The sequence below is a fragment of the Peromyscus maniculatus genome, chromosome 14 (assembly GCF_049852395.1).
Source record: "Peromyscus maniculatus bairdii isolate BWxNUB_F1_BW_parent chromosome 14, HU_Pman_BW_mat_3.1, whole genome shotgun sequence".
Lineage (NCBI taxonomy): Eukaryota > Metazoa > Chordata > Mammalia > Rodentia > Cricetidae > Peromyscus > Peromyscus maniculatus.
Window position 1 is genome coordinate 71674682 of NC_134865.1, and position 16197 is coordinate 71690878.

Consider the following 16197-nt stretch of genomic DNA (forward strand, 5'->3'; position numbering starts at 1 on the left):
TGGGCCACCACGTGGGGACAGCAGAATTAGCAGCTCAGAAGCCCCTGCCACCCACCAGGTGCTCCTGCTGGAAGCCTGTGTGTTTATGTATGCATCCGACTGGAAGTCAGATGGCGGATTTCAACAAGGGCAGAAGCCCACAGTAGACAGCACAGAGGGAACCTGATGTGCATGGAAACCGCCCAGTTGTGGTTTCAAAGGTTCAGTTCCCTGAGCGAGGGGAAACAGATGAGGAGTTGATCTGGGCTAATATTCCTTTCTTCACTGTAAACCAACCCTGCAAAAGGAGACTGAAGAACTGCACCTCAGTTAAGTGTGCAGCGTCCAGCTATTTGCCTGAGGCCTCGTCCCACATTCTTCCACAGCCCCCCTTACTCCCTCCCCCGACTCCTGGGGCCGCCGATGGCATTTGGTCCCACCTTCTGCTCTTTGATCCCCCCTCTGGCCTTTGATTCTCACCTGTCTCAGGATCGCTGAAGTCTGGCAATGTGATTGTATTAAGCTGTCGTCTGTCAGCGATGGTTCTATCTAAGAGGCTGCTCCCACGTCCAGAGTCACTGCAAAACACACTGTAAATGTCAGTCACCCAAAAGATGAAGATCAAAGTGGCCTAGAGAGCTGCAGCACAGGGACATCTACATGTGTCTGGACGCTCCTCACAGCGCCGCCGCGCCCCCCCCCTCCAAAGGGACCTGCACCCTTCACAGCTTCAGTGATGCCCACAGAGCCGGGCTGCTTTTCTTCTCTTCTCATTATAAGATATGAGAGAAGAGCAGGCCAGTGAGGTGACTCGGCAGGCAAAGCGCTTGCTGCCTAAGCCTCACAATCTGAGTTTGGTCCCCAGGACCAATGGTGGAGGGGAGAACCAACTCCCCGAAATTGCCTTCTGACCACCAGAGATGAGCTGTGGCATGTGTACACCTGTTCACACGCACATCTTTTACACGAACAAAGAAGATGAGAAAGAAAGAAGGATGGAGGAAGGAGGAGGAAGCCAGGTGGGAAAGGAGGGAGGGAAAAGAGGAGAGGGGAGGGGAGAGGAGAGGAGGTGGGGAGGGGAGGAGAAAGGAGGGGAGGGGAGGGAAGTGGAGGAGAGGGGAGGGGAAGGGAAAAGAGGGGAGGGATTCTTCTAGTTAGTCTCTTGACAGGGAGAGAAGGGCTGGCATTCTGTGCCAGGAAACTTTGGAATGAATTTATCCAGCTCCTAATGCACTGCCCTCCCTCCAAGATGTCTTTGCCAACCACACCAGGGCTTTGAACTCTGTGGCATGAGAGCAATTACCCAGAACATTTCCAAAATTCTGCAGTGCCAAGGCCCCATCCAGACCAAGCATATTAAAACTTCTAGGACAATTACGATTTCTCAAAATTCCTATAGTTCCCAGGGCAGCTGCTGGATTTGAGGCTTTCTGGTCCTTGCTTTCCAGTGTGACCATCATGAACTTGAGGGGATTCCTTACATGGCTAGTATTCCCACTTAATACACAGGAAAAGGTGGTGTGAAGTGCTTCTGTGATTCAGTCACAGCAGAGCTGTGGCCCCCTGGCTTTCCTGAGCTTAGAAGGTCGGCCAGAGGGGACTTGAGGACAATACAGCAGGGTTTTGGTGGCTGCCTCCAAACAGCCACGCCCACCAGCTTCCAGCACTGCCCATCTTTCTGACGCCCGTTTCTCCAGCTTGGCCTACAAAACAGGCTTGGCACCACTCACTAGCACCGTCACATGGACGCCACTGCAGGTTGAACAGAGATGAAGCAGTTAAAGAACCTTGGCCCATACAGAGTCTAAGACACAATCTACGAAGTAGGTAGAAATGATTATTATTATTATTTTCCTATCATGATAATGTCTGGAGCACTAGGAGTGATTTTTTTTTCCTGTTAAGACATTTGAAATCTACAATAAAGGAACACAATTTCCTTCCTGTGCACAGCTGCTGCCGCCGCCCGACAGCACAGACAAGATTCGTTATGAACCTTAACACAGTTTACAGGCTACAATTTCCCCGTCCAGAGATGGAGTTAGAGAAACAGGAAGCCGAGGAAACCTCGCTCACTGCAGACTGTCAGCCTGCACTTACTACATCATCCATACAGGCTTGCTGGAAGCTGCACTATTAATTTCCGCACTGGGAAACAAATACTCTCCCTCAGCAGAAGACAATGCAAAAGCCTGAGCAAACAATCATGTCAAATGGACTGACTGTTTCTAATACTGGTCTGTTCACATAGTGTTTTGAATAGAAACAATCACAAAGGGTTAATGATCTGAAAACTGAAATGGCTCCTCATCCAGGAAGTTTTCAGGAGGCTTTCTCTGAATATATAATAGATTCTGGAACACACGAGGGATTAATAGTGCAGAGGAAGGACCTGCCCCGGCATCCAGTGGACCCTGCTGGGAGGTGCTGCAGCCATAACGCTCAGCAAAGCTCCAGAGCGTGAGCTTGGCTGCCGTGTGTGATGCATTGGAAGGATCTCAAAGCTGGGGTCCTGGAGCCTGGATAGGGATCAGGGCTTTTATCCCACGTCTGTCACTAATGAGTTATCACTTTGAGCAAGGCCATTGTACTTCAGTGATCCCTCTAGCTAGACGGAGTAGGGAAAGATTATCTTCCTACACAGAAGTGGGTAGGGTAGGGGTGGAAATGTGTGCAGATGGAACATTCTGGAGAGTTATAACTTTCAGGCACATGCCAAAGGTCAGAAACATAGCTCCCTAGAAACATTTGTCTGGGTTACTATGTCTGGTGAGTTCCCAACAGACAGCTTACCCCTGGCCTTCTGGTGACCATGGGAGATGTGGGAAGTTAAAGGCTTCAGACTTCAAACATTAGAAATCTCAATTGCAACCATAATCACTGATAATGATGCAAGACCATCTCCCCCCATCGGCAGAGCAACCACATTTGGGTATATCCCTCATTCTGTCTTCCATTGCCCCCTTAAAAACAGCGTACATGCAACTATGCATCATTCAAAATTGAGATGCTTTTACTTCCAAATTGAATGTTTTCTTTCTAGATATGTTCCTTTCACTGACTTAAAAGTCACTTTCCTTTCTCCCTTTGGGACTCTGTCTACTTGGGCACTTCTCATGAACCACTTATCACCTCACCTCACTTCTCAGCCTGGCACTGAGGCTGTCAGGAACATCTCCCAGGAAAGGGAGATGGCAAGAAACAGAGAAAACCATTCCTGGTTATATGTGCTAAGAGGTAGTTTCGGGAAAGGAAATCAGAAGGCTCTCCAAGTCCATAGTGTATAAGCTGGAAATGTCTACACACATATATGTGCACCTCCAGGGAATTACTATGCCCTGTTAGGACTGAGAATTCAGAATAGAGTAGATGGTAGTAAAACTGGAACTGTAAATTTCTTAGAAACCCTTCCTGTCCTCTATAACCGCAGAGAGGCTAAGCACGAGGTGGTGGTGGAGGTGAAGGTGGAGCTGGTGGACCAGGAGTCAGAACCCTGGAGTTCCTATCCACAGCCTTGCCTCTTCCCAGCTCCTAGAAAGTGTGTGACACACAATGTAGATTGCATCTAAGAGAGGGGCTGCAGACAGAAACCCATAGCAAGGGCTGACAGGAGAGGTTTAGGTCTTGCTTTGGTCCAGTATTTCCTCATCATGTTCCCTTTCCTCCCTTTTAGACTGGAAATGTATATCTTGTGCCATTATATGTGGGAAGTATGTGATCTGCTTTTTGATCTGGATTTTACAGGGGATTATAGTTCAGAGATTTCCTTGAGTCTCAGAAGAGACTTTGAACTTTTAAACAGTGTTGAGACTGCAATAGACAATGAAGTTGGATGTCATGCATTTTTTGCATTATGATTTTGGTTAAAAGACTATAGGAGCCAAGGAGTGGAATGTGCTGGTTTGATCAGAATGGCTCCCATAGGCTCATAAGAATTCAATGTTTGGTCATTAGGAAGTGGCACTACTTGAGAGAGATTAGGAGGTGTGGCCTTGTTGGAGGAAGTGTGTTACTAGGGGTGGAGTAAAAGCCCAAGTGAGGTGAAGGAGTTTCTCCCTCTTCCTGTTGCCTGTGGATCCAGATGCAGAACTCTCAGTTACTTCTCCAGCACCATGTCTGCCTGCACGCTGCCATGCTCCCCACCATGATAATGGATTAAACCTCTGAAACCGTAAGAAAGCCCCAGTTAAATGCCTTCTTTTTATAAGAGTTACCGTGTTCACAGTGAATCTTCACAGCAGCAGAACACTGACTAAAACAGGACCCCTGCTCCTCTCTAGCTTCTTAGGTCTGGGTCATAATGATCACACAAGCTCTCAGTGTTTCTGGGCCTCACTTTCTGCAACAGTAAAATGAGTTGGATGCAACATGGCATTTGCCCATGTGATTCAGTTTTTCTGAAGACAGAATGAGAGCATGTTCTGAAAAATAAAAAAGCCCTACCAAAATGCTGATGATTATTAGTAGGGCTGAAGGAAGGAAAATACGCATCTGAGTGTGTCAGCTTTAAATGCTATTTGTTGGTAAGTGACTGAAATAGGAGTTAGGAAGAAATAAGTTTCTTCCAATCATGAAGATGTCAGCCTATGACTAATGACAGAGATGGCTCAGGTGGCAGTCATCAGAGGGAAAAGAAGTGATTGACAATTAAAAGGACGAAGAGGAGGGGAAACAGGTTGTCATCCAGCATGCTGTCCTGGAGGAGCTTTGGTGTCAGACAGCCTCGGGTTGACAGCAGCTCTACTGTATATCTCAGCTGGAGAACTTGGACATGTTCCACAGTCTCCTTTAGCTTCAACTTTGTTTCCTCTGAGGTAGAAACATAGTTACCCCGCAGGCTAATGGCCCCGTGTGGTGCTGGCACAGGGAAGTTCTCAGTGAAAATAATTACTCCCATACCGGGCTGAAATGCTGTGATTCAGATGCTGGGAGCCCATGGGGACCTTTCTCTGAGGTTCTGGTCAGATTCATGCTGTTTTGAGTGGCTAAGTCATTATAGAGAATTGAGGGGGCTTTATTTTTTATTAAGGGAGAGAAGACATATCCCTATCCTAAATGCAGGAAAATTTTCAGGCCCAGGGAAGGAGAATCCAGCCCCCTAAAATGGCAGCATTTCACCAAATGTATGCTGGAGAGAATGTCCACCCACTTTGCCCAAAGCAGGAACTGCGTCCTACAACAGCAGGTGGAACCCTATTGGTACACGTTGTGCAAGGCTCAGCTCAGCAGCCGCCTTCTATTATGATTTCCCTCAAGCAAAAATAAAGATGGAAAGAGCTGCTGAGAACACAGTCAGGGGCTAGTCTCAATTTGGCCACTCTCTGTATGGCCCACGTCTTCCTCCACCTCCTCTTAGTGCCCTGAGGGCTTGTGCTGAGCCTCTGCAAGGATATGCAAGGGCTTGGGGAAGACTGGGAAACCCAGACAGGTGGAGCAGAGGGGTCACCATAACTGAACATGCAGAGGCAAGGGCAGCAGAGCCAGGCAGCTGGCAAAGACCCACTTCCTCTGGACAGAAACCAATTGCTTCCTGTAAAAACCTTTCTGCCCAGTTTTCAGCTTACTTATTTTTAGCAAAGGGTGTTTTTCACGTAATTCTTATCACGATGCTGCCTTGGGCTAAAGTCCACATTACCTAAAGACAGCCTGGAGGCTGTTGGTCCTATGCTGCTGTATCTGGGGGCTTTGAAGTGTGCAGACTCCGAGAGCTAGCCCTCTTTCTGCATGTTGCACTCCCTAGCCAGGGTCACTTGTCACCCCAGCTGCCCAAGCATGCCTAAATCTGTGCAATGGTGAGGGCTGCTGAGAAACATTTATTTATATCCTGAGAAGATGAAGTTGAAACAAACGTACAGGGAGCTCTCCAGTAAATGGCTGCTGTGCCTCCCTGCCATGCCCAAGGCTTTGGAAGGGTCATCTCCACACCATGCCCAAGGCTTTGGAAGGGTCATCTCCACCCCATGCCCAAGGCTTTGGAAGGGCTCATTTTCACCCCATGCCCAAGGCTTTGGAAGGGTCATTTCCATCTCATGCCCAAGGCTTTGGAAGGGTCGTCTCCACCCCATGCCCAAGGCTTTGGAAGGGCTCATCTCCACCCCATGTCCAAGGCTTTGGAAGGGCTCATCTCCACCCCATGCCCAAGGCTTTGGAAGGGCTCATCTCCACCCCATGCCCAAGGCTTTAGAAGAGGTCATCTGCACCCCATGCCCAAAACTTTGGAAGGGGTCATCTCCACCCCCAGGCAGGAACACCCTGCTCTGGCCCTAAAAGGTCTTTCAAGGGAAGAAGAGTATGGACACAGCCAGGCATTTGGTTAGGTATTTTTAAAGGCTTTCCAATTCTGCTATTTTTTTCTCTGCACATTCAATATTCTTGGTTGCTAAGTGGGAGGAAATGTGGGGAGGTGGGAGAGGTGTGGAGAACTGAGGGAAATTGGCAAAGAGAATGCTGATGGTTTATTTTCTCCTTTCTAAAGGAGGTACAGGCAAAAGATGGGCTCCAGCACAGAAACAACCAGCTGAGGCAGGATCTGCTGTAGGCTGGGCTGTAGAGGCTCTCCAATCCTGATGTCTAGGCTAGTCTAGAACTCATATCTAGTCTGGTCTTGGACTCTCAGCAACCCTCCTAACTTGGGTTTCCAGAGTTGGAATTACAGCGTGAGCCACCGCATCCTGTTCAACCGAAGAAACTTTGTTAAAAAAATCAAAGTTCCCATTTCCCACTGCCTAACTCACAGCCCACCCTTCCTCTCTGGAGGTCTCTGCAGACCATGGCTACCAGCCTACTTGTCTGCCTCCAACACTCCTGTTCCACTGAGTGACCCCTTGTCTGCCCCCTGCCTCCTTAGAGCACACTGTAAGTCATACATACACCTTGCCATGAACTTGAGGAATCTCGGGTGTATGAGTTGTGGGCAGTCACCTGAATCATCGGATAACTCTTTGCTAAATTCCTCTGGCAATGTACCCCAGACTTGGGGCAAATGGGCTCTGGGGTATTTGCTGGTGACCTGCCAGGGTTGCCTGGCTGTTCCTCCACAGACACAAAGGAGAGCATCTTTGACTTCCTGTTAACTTAAGTACTACACAGCTCTAAGGGGCAGAAGTTAACCTGTAGAAAACCACTAGCACAAATCTGTCTGTGGGGTATACAATTGACTTCTACCTTGGGGAAAGACAACCCCACATTACATATCCCATCATAAGATACTATGTTTGCACTCAGATGTAAATTCATTTCAGCATTTCTGCCTAGATACATGTTCCAATTCTTCTCTGAATGGATATTAACTTGCACTGGCTCCTTCATAAATGAAGTTAATAAAATCTTTAATATGTGTTTATTTATATTTGTATGAATCATAATTTTAACTTCTTCAGAATTATTTTTAACTGTGTTCACAGCAACTTCCCTTCTGAATAGGATGTGGCCTGCTGTTGACACAGATCTTTAAATATTACTTCAGGAAACCCATTTGCAGTATGTCACTGACCGTCTATACATCAATTTCTAGAAAGATGGTTAAGTTTGTCCCAGGCTGGAGAGAGAAAGCATTTGTGAATGAATCATTATGGGTCATCCATGGGTTATTATGGGGTGGGAGTGGGGAGGAGAGGGGAACAAAAGAAACCCATGACTTAGAGGCTTCATCAGCCATGGAGAAGCATGACGCTCCGTGTGGTGGCTGAAAGGAAATGACCCCACAGGCCCATAGGCAGTAGCACTATTAGGAGGTGTGGCCTCGTTGGAGGAAGTGTGTCACTGGGGTGGGCTTTGAGATCTTGGATGCTCAAGCCAGGCCCAGTGGCTCACTCTCTCTTCCTGCTGCCTGCTGATTCAGATGTAGAACCCTCAACTCCGTCTCCAGCACCATGTCTGCCTGCACACCGCCATGCTTTCCACCATGACAATAACGAACTAATCCTCTGAACTAAAAGCCACCCCAATTAAATATTTTCCTTTGTAAGAGTTGCCATGGTCATGGTATCTCTTCAGAGCAATAAAACCCTAAGGTTTCATCATTATTATCTAGCATTTGTGGAGACCTGGGGTACAGGGGAGTGACAGAATTAATGCCAGATGAATGCCCAGAGGCAAGGGCTCTGATTTGTACTACCCACGCAAACATGGCACAAAACAGGCACCCGTGGCCTCCTACCTGGGGTTGGTGAGGTTGTAGCAGGATTTCCATATCTGTAACATGTGCTTACAGGTGAGCAGCGCCTCGTCTGGGCCCCGGCAGAGCGACTCCAACTTCACTTTGGAAAACAGTAGTCTACAGTGAAAGACAAGAGAGAAAATGCACAGCTCAAGCCAGAGGCCTGCCTTTCAATCAGATGAGAAGTGGGCTCAGCTAGGGCGGGAGCCACGGCCCTCATTTTAATTTCTATTGAAAATAGATTTTTTTCCCCATACAGTATATTCTGATCACAGTTTCCCCTCCCCTAGTTCCTCCTAGATCCTAGTCAACCACCCAAATCCACCCCCTTTATTTTTCTCTCTCATTAGAAAACATTCAAACATCTAAAAAATTAATAATAAAATAAAAGCAAACCAGAATAGGACAGAACAAATAAACAGGAAGAAGAGCCAAAGAAAAGCACAAAAACACATACAGATGCAGTGACACACACATTGCACACACAGAAATTCCACTAAAAACACAAAATTGGAAACAATGTATAAGCAAAAGACCAGTAAGGTTTAAAAAAAGAAAAAAAGAAAGAAGGCCAGACAAAGCATGAGACAAAAACCTTCTAAAAATACCATGGAGTTCATTTTGTGTTGGCTGTCTACTGCTGGGCACCGGGCCTGCCCTTAAGTGTGGCTTGTATACCCAGCGAGACTCCCTTGGAGAAACTGGTTTTTCCTTTGAGAGTGGTTCTCAATTGGACACAGCTCCTCGGTTAGTACCAGGCTGTGTCCTCTGCCCCTCTCAGCACTAGGACCCCATGTGGTTTAGACCTGTGTCGGCCCTGAACTGCACTCATCTTAGACTGGGCCAGCCATGTACCTGCAGGGGCGAGGAGAAGCAGAGGCTGCAGAGTCAAGGCTTCTTGACCTTGCTGGTCAACCTGTGGCCGTGTGCAAGTCTCCCCATGGAGGCAAATGCAAGCACAGCATGACGGACTGTGGTGAGGTTAAAAGCACTGAAGTGGCCAATTTTATTCAGAACACAGAGATTTTATTAAAAACATGCTTTTTAGAACTAAGCCAATTTATTTATGAAACTTCAGAAATTCATTAAAAGTGGACCTTGGTTTATTTATAAGATTACACAGGAGATATGACTCAGGTGGTATAAATATCTGCAGAGAGCCCTCCAGGAGAATGCTCACTCTCTCAGAAGCTTTGAAAGCTCACAGAGCTGGACATGGTAACCCATACATGTAATCCCAGCATGCAGAAAACTGAGGCAGGGGGATGACTGTCAGCTTCTATACACTGAGTTGCAGGCCAGTCTGAGCTGTGGAATACCCTATTTTAAAAAAAAGACTTCCTGAAGTCACATAGTCAAGAGGACCACGGTGCAGGCCTCTTCTTGGGGCCTGCCTAGCCCAGCTATTTACTGGCTAGACTTTTGGATTTTGAGTCCCTTCACAATCATGAAAGTATTTCCTTATTCTTGATGTCACCCATGGCTTCATCTAGACCTGAGTGCTAAGCTGAAGAATTTCCCTTCTTTAGGCCTCTGACTCAGTCTACTCCAAACTGTCCTCCCTGTAGACATCAGACAACTGACTGCAGCCCACAGCTTGGAGCCCATAGCTCATCACCACTATCCTTGAGAAGGTTCTAGCACAGACCAGATTTCCCTTGTCTACTCCCTCAGCTCTCAGAAACCTTATTACAGACCCATTCAATAATTATATTCAGTCCCAGCTAGAGAAATAGGCACCATTCCTTACCACTTCCAAAGTGAGTCAAAACCCCTCACCAGCCCTTCAAAGCTCTCGCCTCACTATCCAGCCATGTGCCATACACCCTCCACTTCCACAGAGCTGGGCAGCTGCTGCCTCTCCTGCAGCTCGGTATGCTGGATTCTGGATCCTGACTCCAGTACTGACTAGCCCTCGGATTCTTCTACTGTTCAGCTAAACTAACCTTGTCAAGTAAGCCTTTCCACGACCACTTTCTTATTTTATCGTCTTTACTTGGCACAGACTCGAGCAGCTGCAGTTTGTTAGTACAGATAGGAAGGGGACGGCTGAGGACAGCTGAGGGCCTCCTATGTGCCAGGCCTGCATGTGGCACTTAGACACACAGGTAGTGTCGCCCCTGTAATCACCTCCATGGGGAGGTAGTATTTATTTCTCTACATTGAAGGCTGCGCCCTCTGGCCAGTTGCGATTTAGAGCATGACCTCCCCTCCACAGTGCCTGTGACTGTGACTGCTCTCTGTTCATTGGACCTTTCATCACACCTGCTCATCAACGGCTTTCTCTGTAACCCATGGAGATCAAGACGTGCATTTCAAGTAGTCTAAATGAGATACAGGAGAGTTCTTCAGCCTCTTGTGATATAATATCCACCTTCATGGTACCCAGAGCAGTGAAGTCCCTGTGGTGAAAGATGAGACAGGAGCAGCCTGCCCCAACACTAGCCAAACTTGGCTCTGCCACGGTCTCCCAACAGAGCACAGGAAGCCTGAGGGTGCTGGTGGCTCCCAGGGAAGTGTTAGGTCTGAAACTTGCTCCTCAAGCTTTGGTTGGCAGTGCAGAACCTGGGCTGAGGCAGCAAGGGGCAGGTGATGAGAAGGCTGTGGTCCCTGACCTGCAAGCAGTGGGCACACACAGGAAGGCCAGACAAGCATGGGGCTCGGCTCTGACCCACCACATCTGAAGAGATGAAAACTCCCTTGGAGCCCCTGGGGCCACCTCCAGATACTGGCAGCCATTCAGGGGCTCTCGAGAGTGTTTAAAAAGAGCCAGAAGCTAACTCCTGCTGAAGCCTACATGAGTCAAGAATTTTCTACCCAAATCCAACTGTTAGGAGGGAAGCAGCAGCTTCTGGTTGGAGGCCCATGGGATCTTCTAAGTGAGGTGATTGCCAAGCAACTGTGTCTAGGAGAGAGTTCTCCTAGGACGGAGAAGCCTACAGGCCTCTCAGACACTGTAGGTGGCTGGGTGGTAAGAGCAAACCAAGGTCTTATGGCTTGGCCAGGCATATAGAAAAGTCCGGGAGTGGGTGAGAATGTTTCCTTGTTTAGTAGCAATTAGCCATGATTCCTTCCACTGTCCCCAAGTACAAATGCCAGGGTGCATCTTGAAGCCTTGGCTTGAGGGAACAGTTCTGTGAAGGTTTCCTGGCTGGGAAAGAACTTCTAATTAACATGAAATAACAGTTTTCAAACACTTGACTCGGGATATGGAGCTGAGAGGTGTGGGCTGGATTTAAGAGAAGCAGACAGGAAGAACAGTGGTGGAAATGCTCACACATGTGACGGGAAAGGCACTGGGAGGGAGGGGGTGGGGACAGCAAGAAAGAACCTGGCGGAGGGAAGAGCCGGGGAGCCAGGAACACAGGCAGCTAGCTCTCCTGCAGGTCTGTGCGTGTGCACACTTGTGCGGGCCTGTGAGCGTGTGCGCACACTCGCTGGCTGTGGATGCCCAAGGAGAGCAGCGAGACGGCACTGCCTCGTCACCCTCTTCCTGAACTTCAGCAGCTTTACAAGGCAGGAAAGAGTGGTGAAAACAGAACTGATGCTTATCATCTCTCCAGAAACAGGCTGCTGAAAACATCTGGCAGGAAGCAAGGACTGCTGGCCCAGAAACACGGAATACACAATGACCTGCATTAGTCTGACGCTGCTGAATCCAAAGATATCACACATTCAGTTCACCATGGAAATCCCAACGCAAGAAAAACAAAACAAGTGACGAGAAAGCTCAGGACAGTGTTGGACACAGAACATGCCTGTCACCTGCAGCAGTGAGCAGAAGAGGGGACACCATGGGTAAGAACAGGCTGGCATGTCACCAAGAACAGCCATGACTTAACGTCGCAAGTCATGTACTTCCTAGACTTGGTTCAAAGTTCAATAATCTTATTTAAAACATATTTTGTTCAGAAACCCATTGAAAACGAATCAAAATTAATGAAGAACAGAACACATTAAAACACTAATCCAATTCTGTGGTGGTTAATTTTAACGGTCAACTTGACAGGAACTAGAATGACCTACAAGACAAATCTCGGCAGGTCTGTTTCTAGATTGGTTTAACTGGGATGTGAAGACCCATCCTAAATCTGGGGCACCGTTCTATAGGCTGGGGTCCTTATCTGAATAAAACAGGGAAAGCAAGTGGAGAATGTTCATCCCTCAGGCATTCTGATTTGAGCACAGATCGACAAGCACTTCCTGTTCCTACCACCATGCTTTCTGCTTTCTCTCCATTATCTGCATCTTGCCTCTTTTTTTTGGGGTGTATATGTGTTTCAAAACAAGGTTTCTCTGTGTAACAGCTCTGGCTGTCCTAGAACTCGCTCTGTAGACCAGTCTGGCCTCAAGCTCACAGAGATCTGCCTTCTGCATTTTTCCTTAAGCGGCTTCCTGTCAGGCACTTTGGCTACAGCAAGGAGAAAAGTAACTAATAGAGACTTCATCACTAATAATTAAGATTTAGAATCTTCTACATGCCACCTTGGTTTGTTCCTGGCCCATCCTCTGGAACTCAGCTCAAGCCATGGCCAGCTCCTCCCTCACCTCACTAGTCTTCATGCTCCTGGGGCTTTGCAAGAACAACAATTTCTGTTATTCAAAATATCTTTTCAAGCCATGCATTTTGGTCTCTCAAGCACCTACTCATCCTTCAGAGTGGATGCCAAACAGCACCTCTTTGGCCTTAAAGAACGGGAGTAACCCCCACCCAACGACAACACAATTGCCAAAACCACAAGAGCTCACAACTGCAGGATAACAAATTATAAGCCAGGAAACGTATGCTTCCAAGACAAGCAAAATAATAACAACAGCAGCAGCAGCAGCTGCAAGACGCTTGAAATATTTAATCACCGATTCCACAACAACCCTGCAAATTAGGCAGAGAGTTAATCTGCCCAAACTCACATCACAGACACTGAACTCTAAATCTATCTGACTCCAAGGCACTGAACGAGAAGCAGAGGACAATTTCAAACCTTTCAATGACACTAATGAAGAGGTGGTAGAGCACTGTCTAGTCCACTGCCAAATATTTAAAACCCCCCAATGTGAGACCAGGGGGAATACAGTTGGCATAAGGCTCAGTCCCCAGCCCTCTGAGAACTTCCAGCCCAGTGAGGACCATGCTCTGGCCTGGAATTGAGGAGTGGGTTGCTGGGGTTCTGCTCCTAGAATGTCACATACAAGATCTATTAAAGGACAGTCACATTTGTGCACATGTATCAGTGATTTGCCTTTCATCCCAAAGTCTGATACATATAAAGTTCTAGGTATTTGAATGCCCTAGTTACTCAAACTTTTACTTTTCATTGAAATTCATTAAATAATATTTTACCCTACTTTGGAAATTTTCAAAGAATCCTAAGATAGCTCCTGGAATAAAGATGGTGTTGGGCTTAGGGAGGACCTACAACTGTACCGGTGAGGAGCTAGGCCATGTGGTACTGTGAAATGCCATTGTTCTTCACAGGAAACGAGTCCAAGTGGCACATATCAGGCAGGCTGGCCATCTCGGAATCATCCTAGGATGATGCTCTGACCCTCGGGAATCTGCCCCACCCACTGTATGTGACTCTTGTTCACCTTTCTCCTGGGTCTACTCCCATAAGTCCCAACTTGGGGCTAGGGGGAAAGATAAAGCTAAAAGTGCATATTTCAAAATTCGGAAAATTAATGTGCCTCACAAAACTTTCTGATCAAGAATGCTCAGTGAGGGCTGAGGAGATGGCTGGGGTGTGTGTGTGTTAAGTACTTGCTGTGTAGACACGAGGATCTGAGTTTGGATCCCCAGAACCCACGTACAGCCAGAGGTGACGGCACCTGTCTGTAATCCCAGGACTCCTAGAGTGGGATGGGAGGCGGAGACAGGAAGATCCTGAGACGATCATTGGTCAGCTAGGCTGGAGTATGCAGTGGGAAACAAGAGACCCTGTCTCATACAACATAGAAAGCAACAACTGGCATCTAAGGTGGTCCTTCCCACTACAGGTCCTCAAGATCTTCACACAGGCACTGAGACACCCAGTCTACATCTCTCTCTCTCTCTCTCTCTCTCTCTCTCTCTCTCTCTCTCTCTCTCTCTCTCTCTCTCTCACACACACACACACACACACACACACACACATTTAAAAAAACTGGAACGTCTGAGGCTCTGATATCCTATAGCTTGTTAAGTCCCTCGAGGAGGAAACTTGCATAATAATCATCTAAGCCTGCACTAACTAGCTGTGAGGGCTGCATTCATGGCAGCTGATTTAGAAATAAAATCCTAGGAACCTGAACACTTGGGATCTTGTGCGGCTCTGTGAACTCCTCATGTTAGGAACCTTCCTTTGCTTATCTCCTGACCGTGGGCAGGATGCAGAAGCAGCTGCACAGAGCAGCCTGGGAGATTTGCTACAGTGGGCCCAGATCCACAGAACCCTGGCTCCCCCCTGCCACACACACTTCAGAGCTGGGCAGTCCACCTGGAGAGATGGAGCAAAGCTGCCGCCAAGGCCCTGAAGGAAAGCGTGCCCGTGACACTAGGCAAAGGAAAGACTAGATCAGCAGAGGTGGAGGTGCAGGGTGGGTGCGGCAAGTGTGCTCAAAAGCAATTTTAAATAGAGAAGACGGGTTGGCAGCCGAGCCAACTGATCCAAGCGATATGAGAAATGCAAAGCAATGTGGTGATGAGGAGAGAGATGAGGATTTAAAGCCAGATGAGTCATTTGAAAACAGGTGTTCTGAAAGAGAAGGCGAAGCAGGCCATGTGCAGCCAGCCCTGTCCAGGAGAAGCATGTCTTCAAATCCAGCCAGCCAACCCTTCTGAAGGTTCCAATGTAGCCTGAATGAACTCTTCCTCTGTTGACTGTCTTCAACATTTCTAGGCCTACTATGTGCTGTTTGGAGCCATAGTTGACCTGGCTGGGCTTTCTTAATGGACAAATGCCAGAGAAACAAACAAACAAACACATGAACAAAAAAACTAGCCTGTGGCCCCGAGTTTAGCTACTGTGACTAATCCCTACCAGGCAGCCCGTGGTGCTGGCTTACAGCTGTATGGGGCCAAAGCTGAGACACAGCCTTCTCATTCCCTTTCATCTGGAAGGAGTGAGGTGTCAGCCAGGTCACGTGACTGTTAATACTTATCAAATATTCCTTGAGTCCTCACTCATTGCAAAGAGTCAGTAAATGACACTCAGACAATCTGGTTATTCATTTGTTACCCAGGAAATAATGTCATAGATCATTTGGTTTACCTAACTACTATTGACATATATGATCTCTTAATTATGATCTCAGTAGAAAAAGAAGATACAAGTTTTTAATGCAAAGCTAGAAAAGACCTCAACAGATCTCTGAATATTTTGTTACTCTGAGTATAGACCAAGATGTGTAGCTGCAGAATCTACTGGAAAGATTCTTGTGAAAAACAGAATCTCTCTCTCTTCCACCTGCTGCCCCCCAGTTGGAAACCACACACAGCTAGATTCCCATGTAATGTGGGTATGAAGTTAAGCCGAAAAGCACTGCTGTTTATTGCTCTCCACCCTGATGGAGGACAGACAGACCGTCCGTGGTCTGTTTGAAAACAAAAGAAAAACAACTGCCCAGGAAGGAGCTCCCATGGTCCTTGTACTTCAGAAATTCTTCCCATGCTTATTCATTCCCGGGAGAAATTAATTAATTTACTTAGAATTGAGGGCTTGCTACGTTGCCCAGGCTGGCTCCAAACTCTTGGGCTCCCGAGAAAAAGGAACGATTGGTATGCACCACACTCGCCTCCAATGGTACTCTTGGGAGCATGCCTTTAGTCCCCAGCTAGGTGGGCATTCTGCACACCCATTCACAGTAAGCTCACCATTGTGGGCACCCTAGCTGTGGTAAGGAACACATGGCACTTGCCCTACCAAGGAGACCTTCTGAGCACTTTCTGAGGGTTGTGCTAGAACTCTGCCTAGTGTTGCCCACACGGCTACAATGAGGGTGCACTGGGGAGCCAGTCTACTAGTCTGAGGCATCATTCAGAATGGCAGCTATATCTCACGGTCCTCCCTTGAGTCTAGAGAGCA

The 16197-nt window shown here is 47.6% G+C and overlaps 1 protein-coding gene across 11 annotated transcripts in view; it reads right to left on the reverse strand.

Moving 5' to 3' along the window:
• Ttc7b (tetratricopeptide repeat domain 7B) overlaps positions 1-16197 on the reverse strand; it is a 213711-nt gene that overhangs the window by 47450 nt on the left and 150064 nt on the right. For 6 of the 11 annotated variants that reach the window (XM_076551223.1, XM_076551225.1, XM_076551227.1 and 3 more), the window contains 2 exons: positions 8138-8254; positions 460-557 (listed from right to left, as the gene is read on the reverse strand). In XM_076551223.1, the coding sequence (XP_076407338.1) occupies positions 460-557; positions 8138-8254 (215 nt within the window). Of the gene's footprint in view, positions 1-459; positions 570-8137; positions 8255-16197 lie in introns of all 11 variants that reach the window. The other 5 variants (XM_076551222.1, XM_076551224.1, XM_076551226.1 and 2 more) reach the window with 1 other exon arrangement.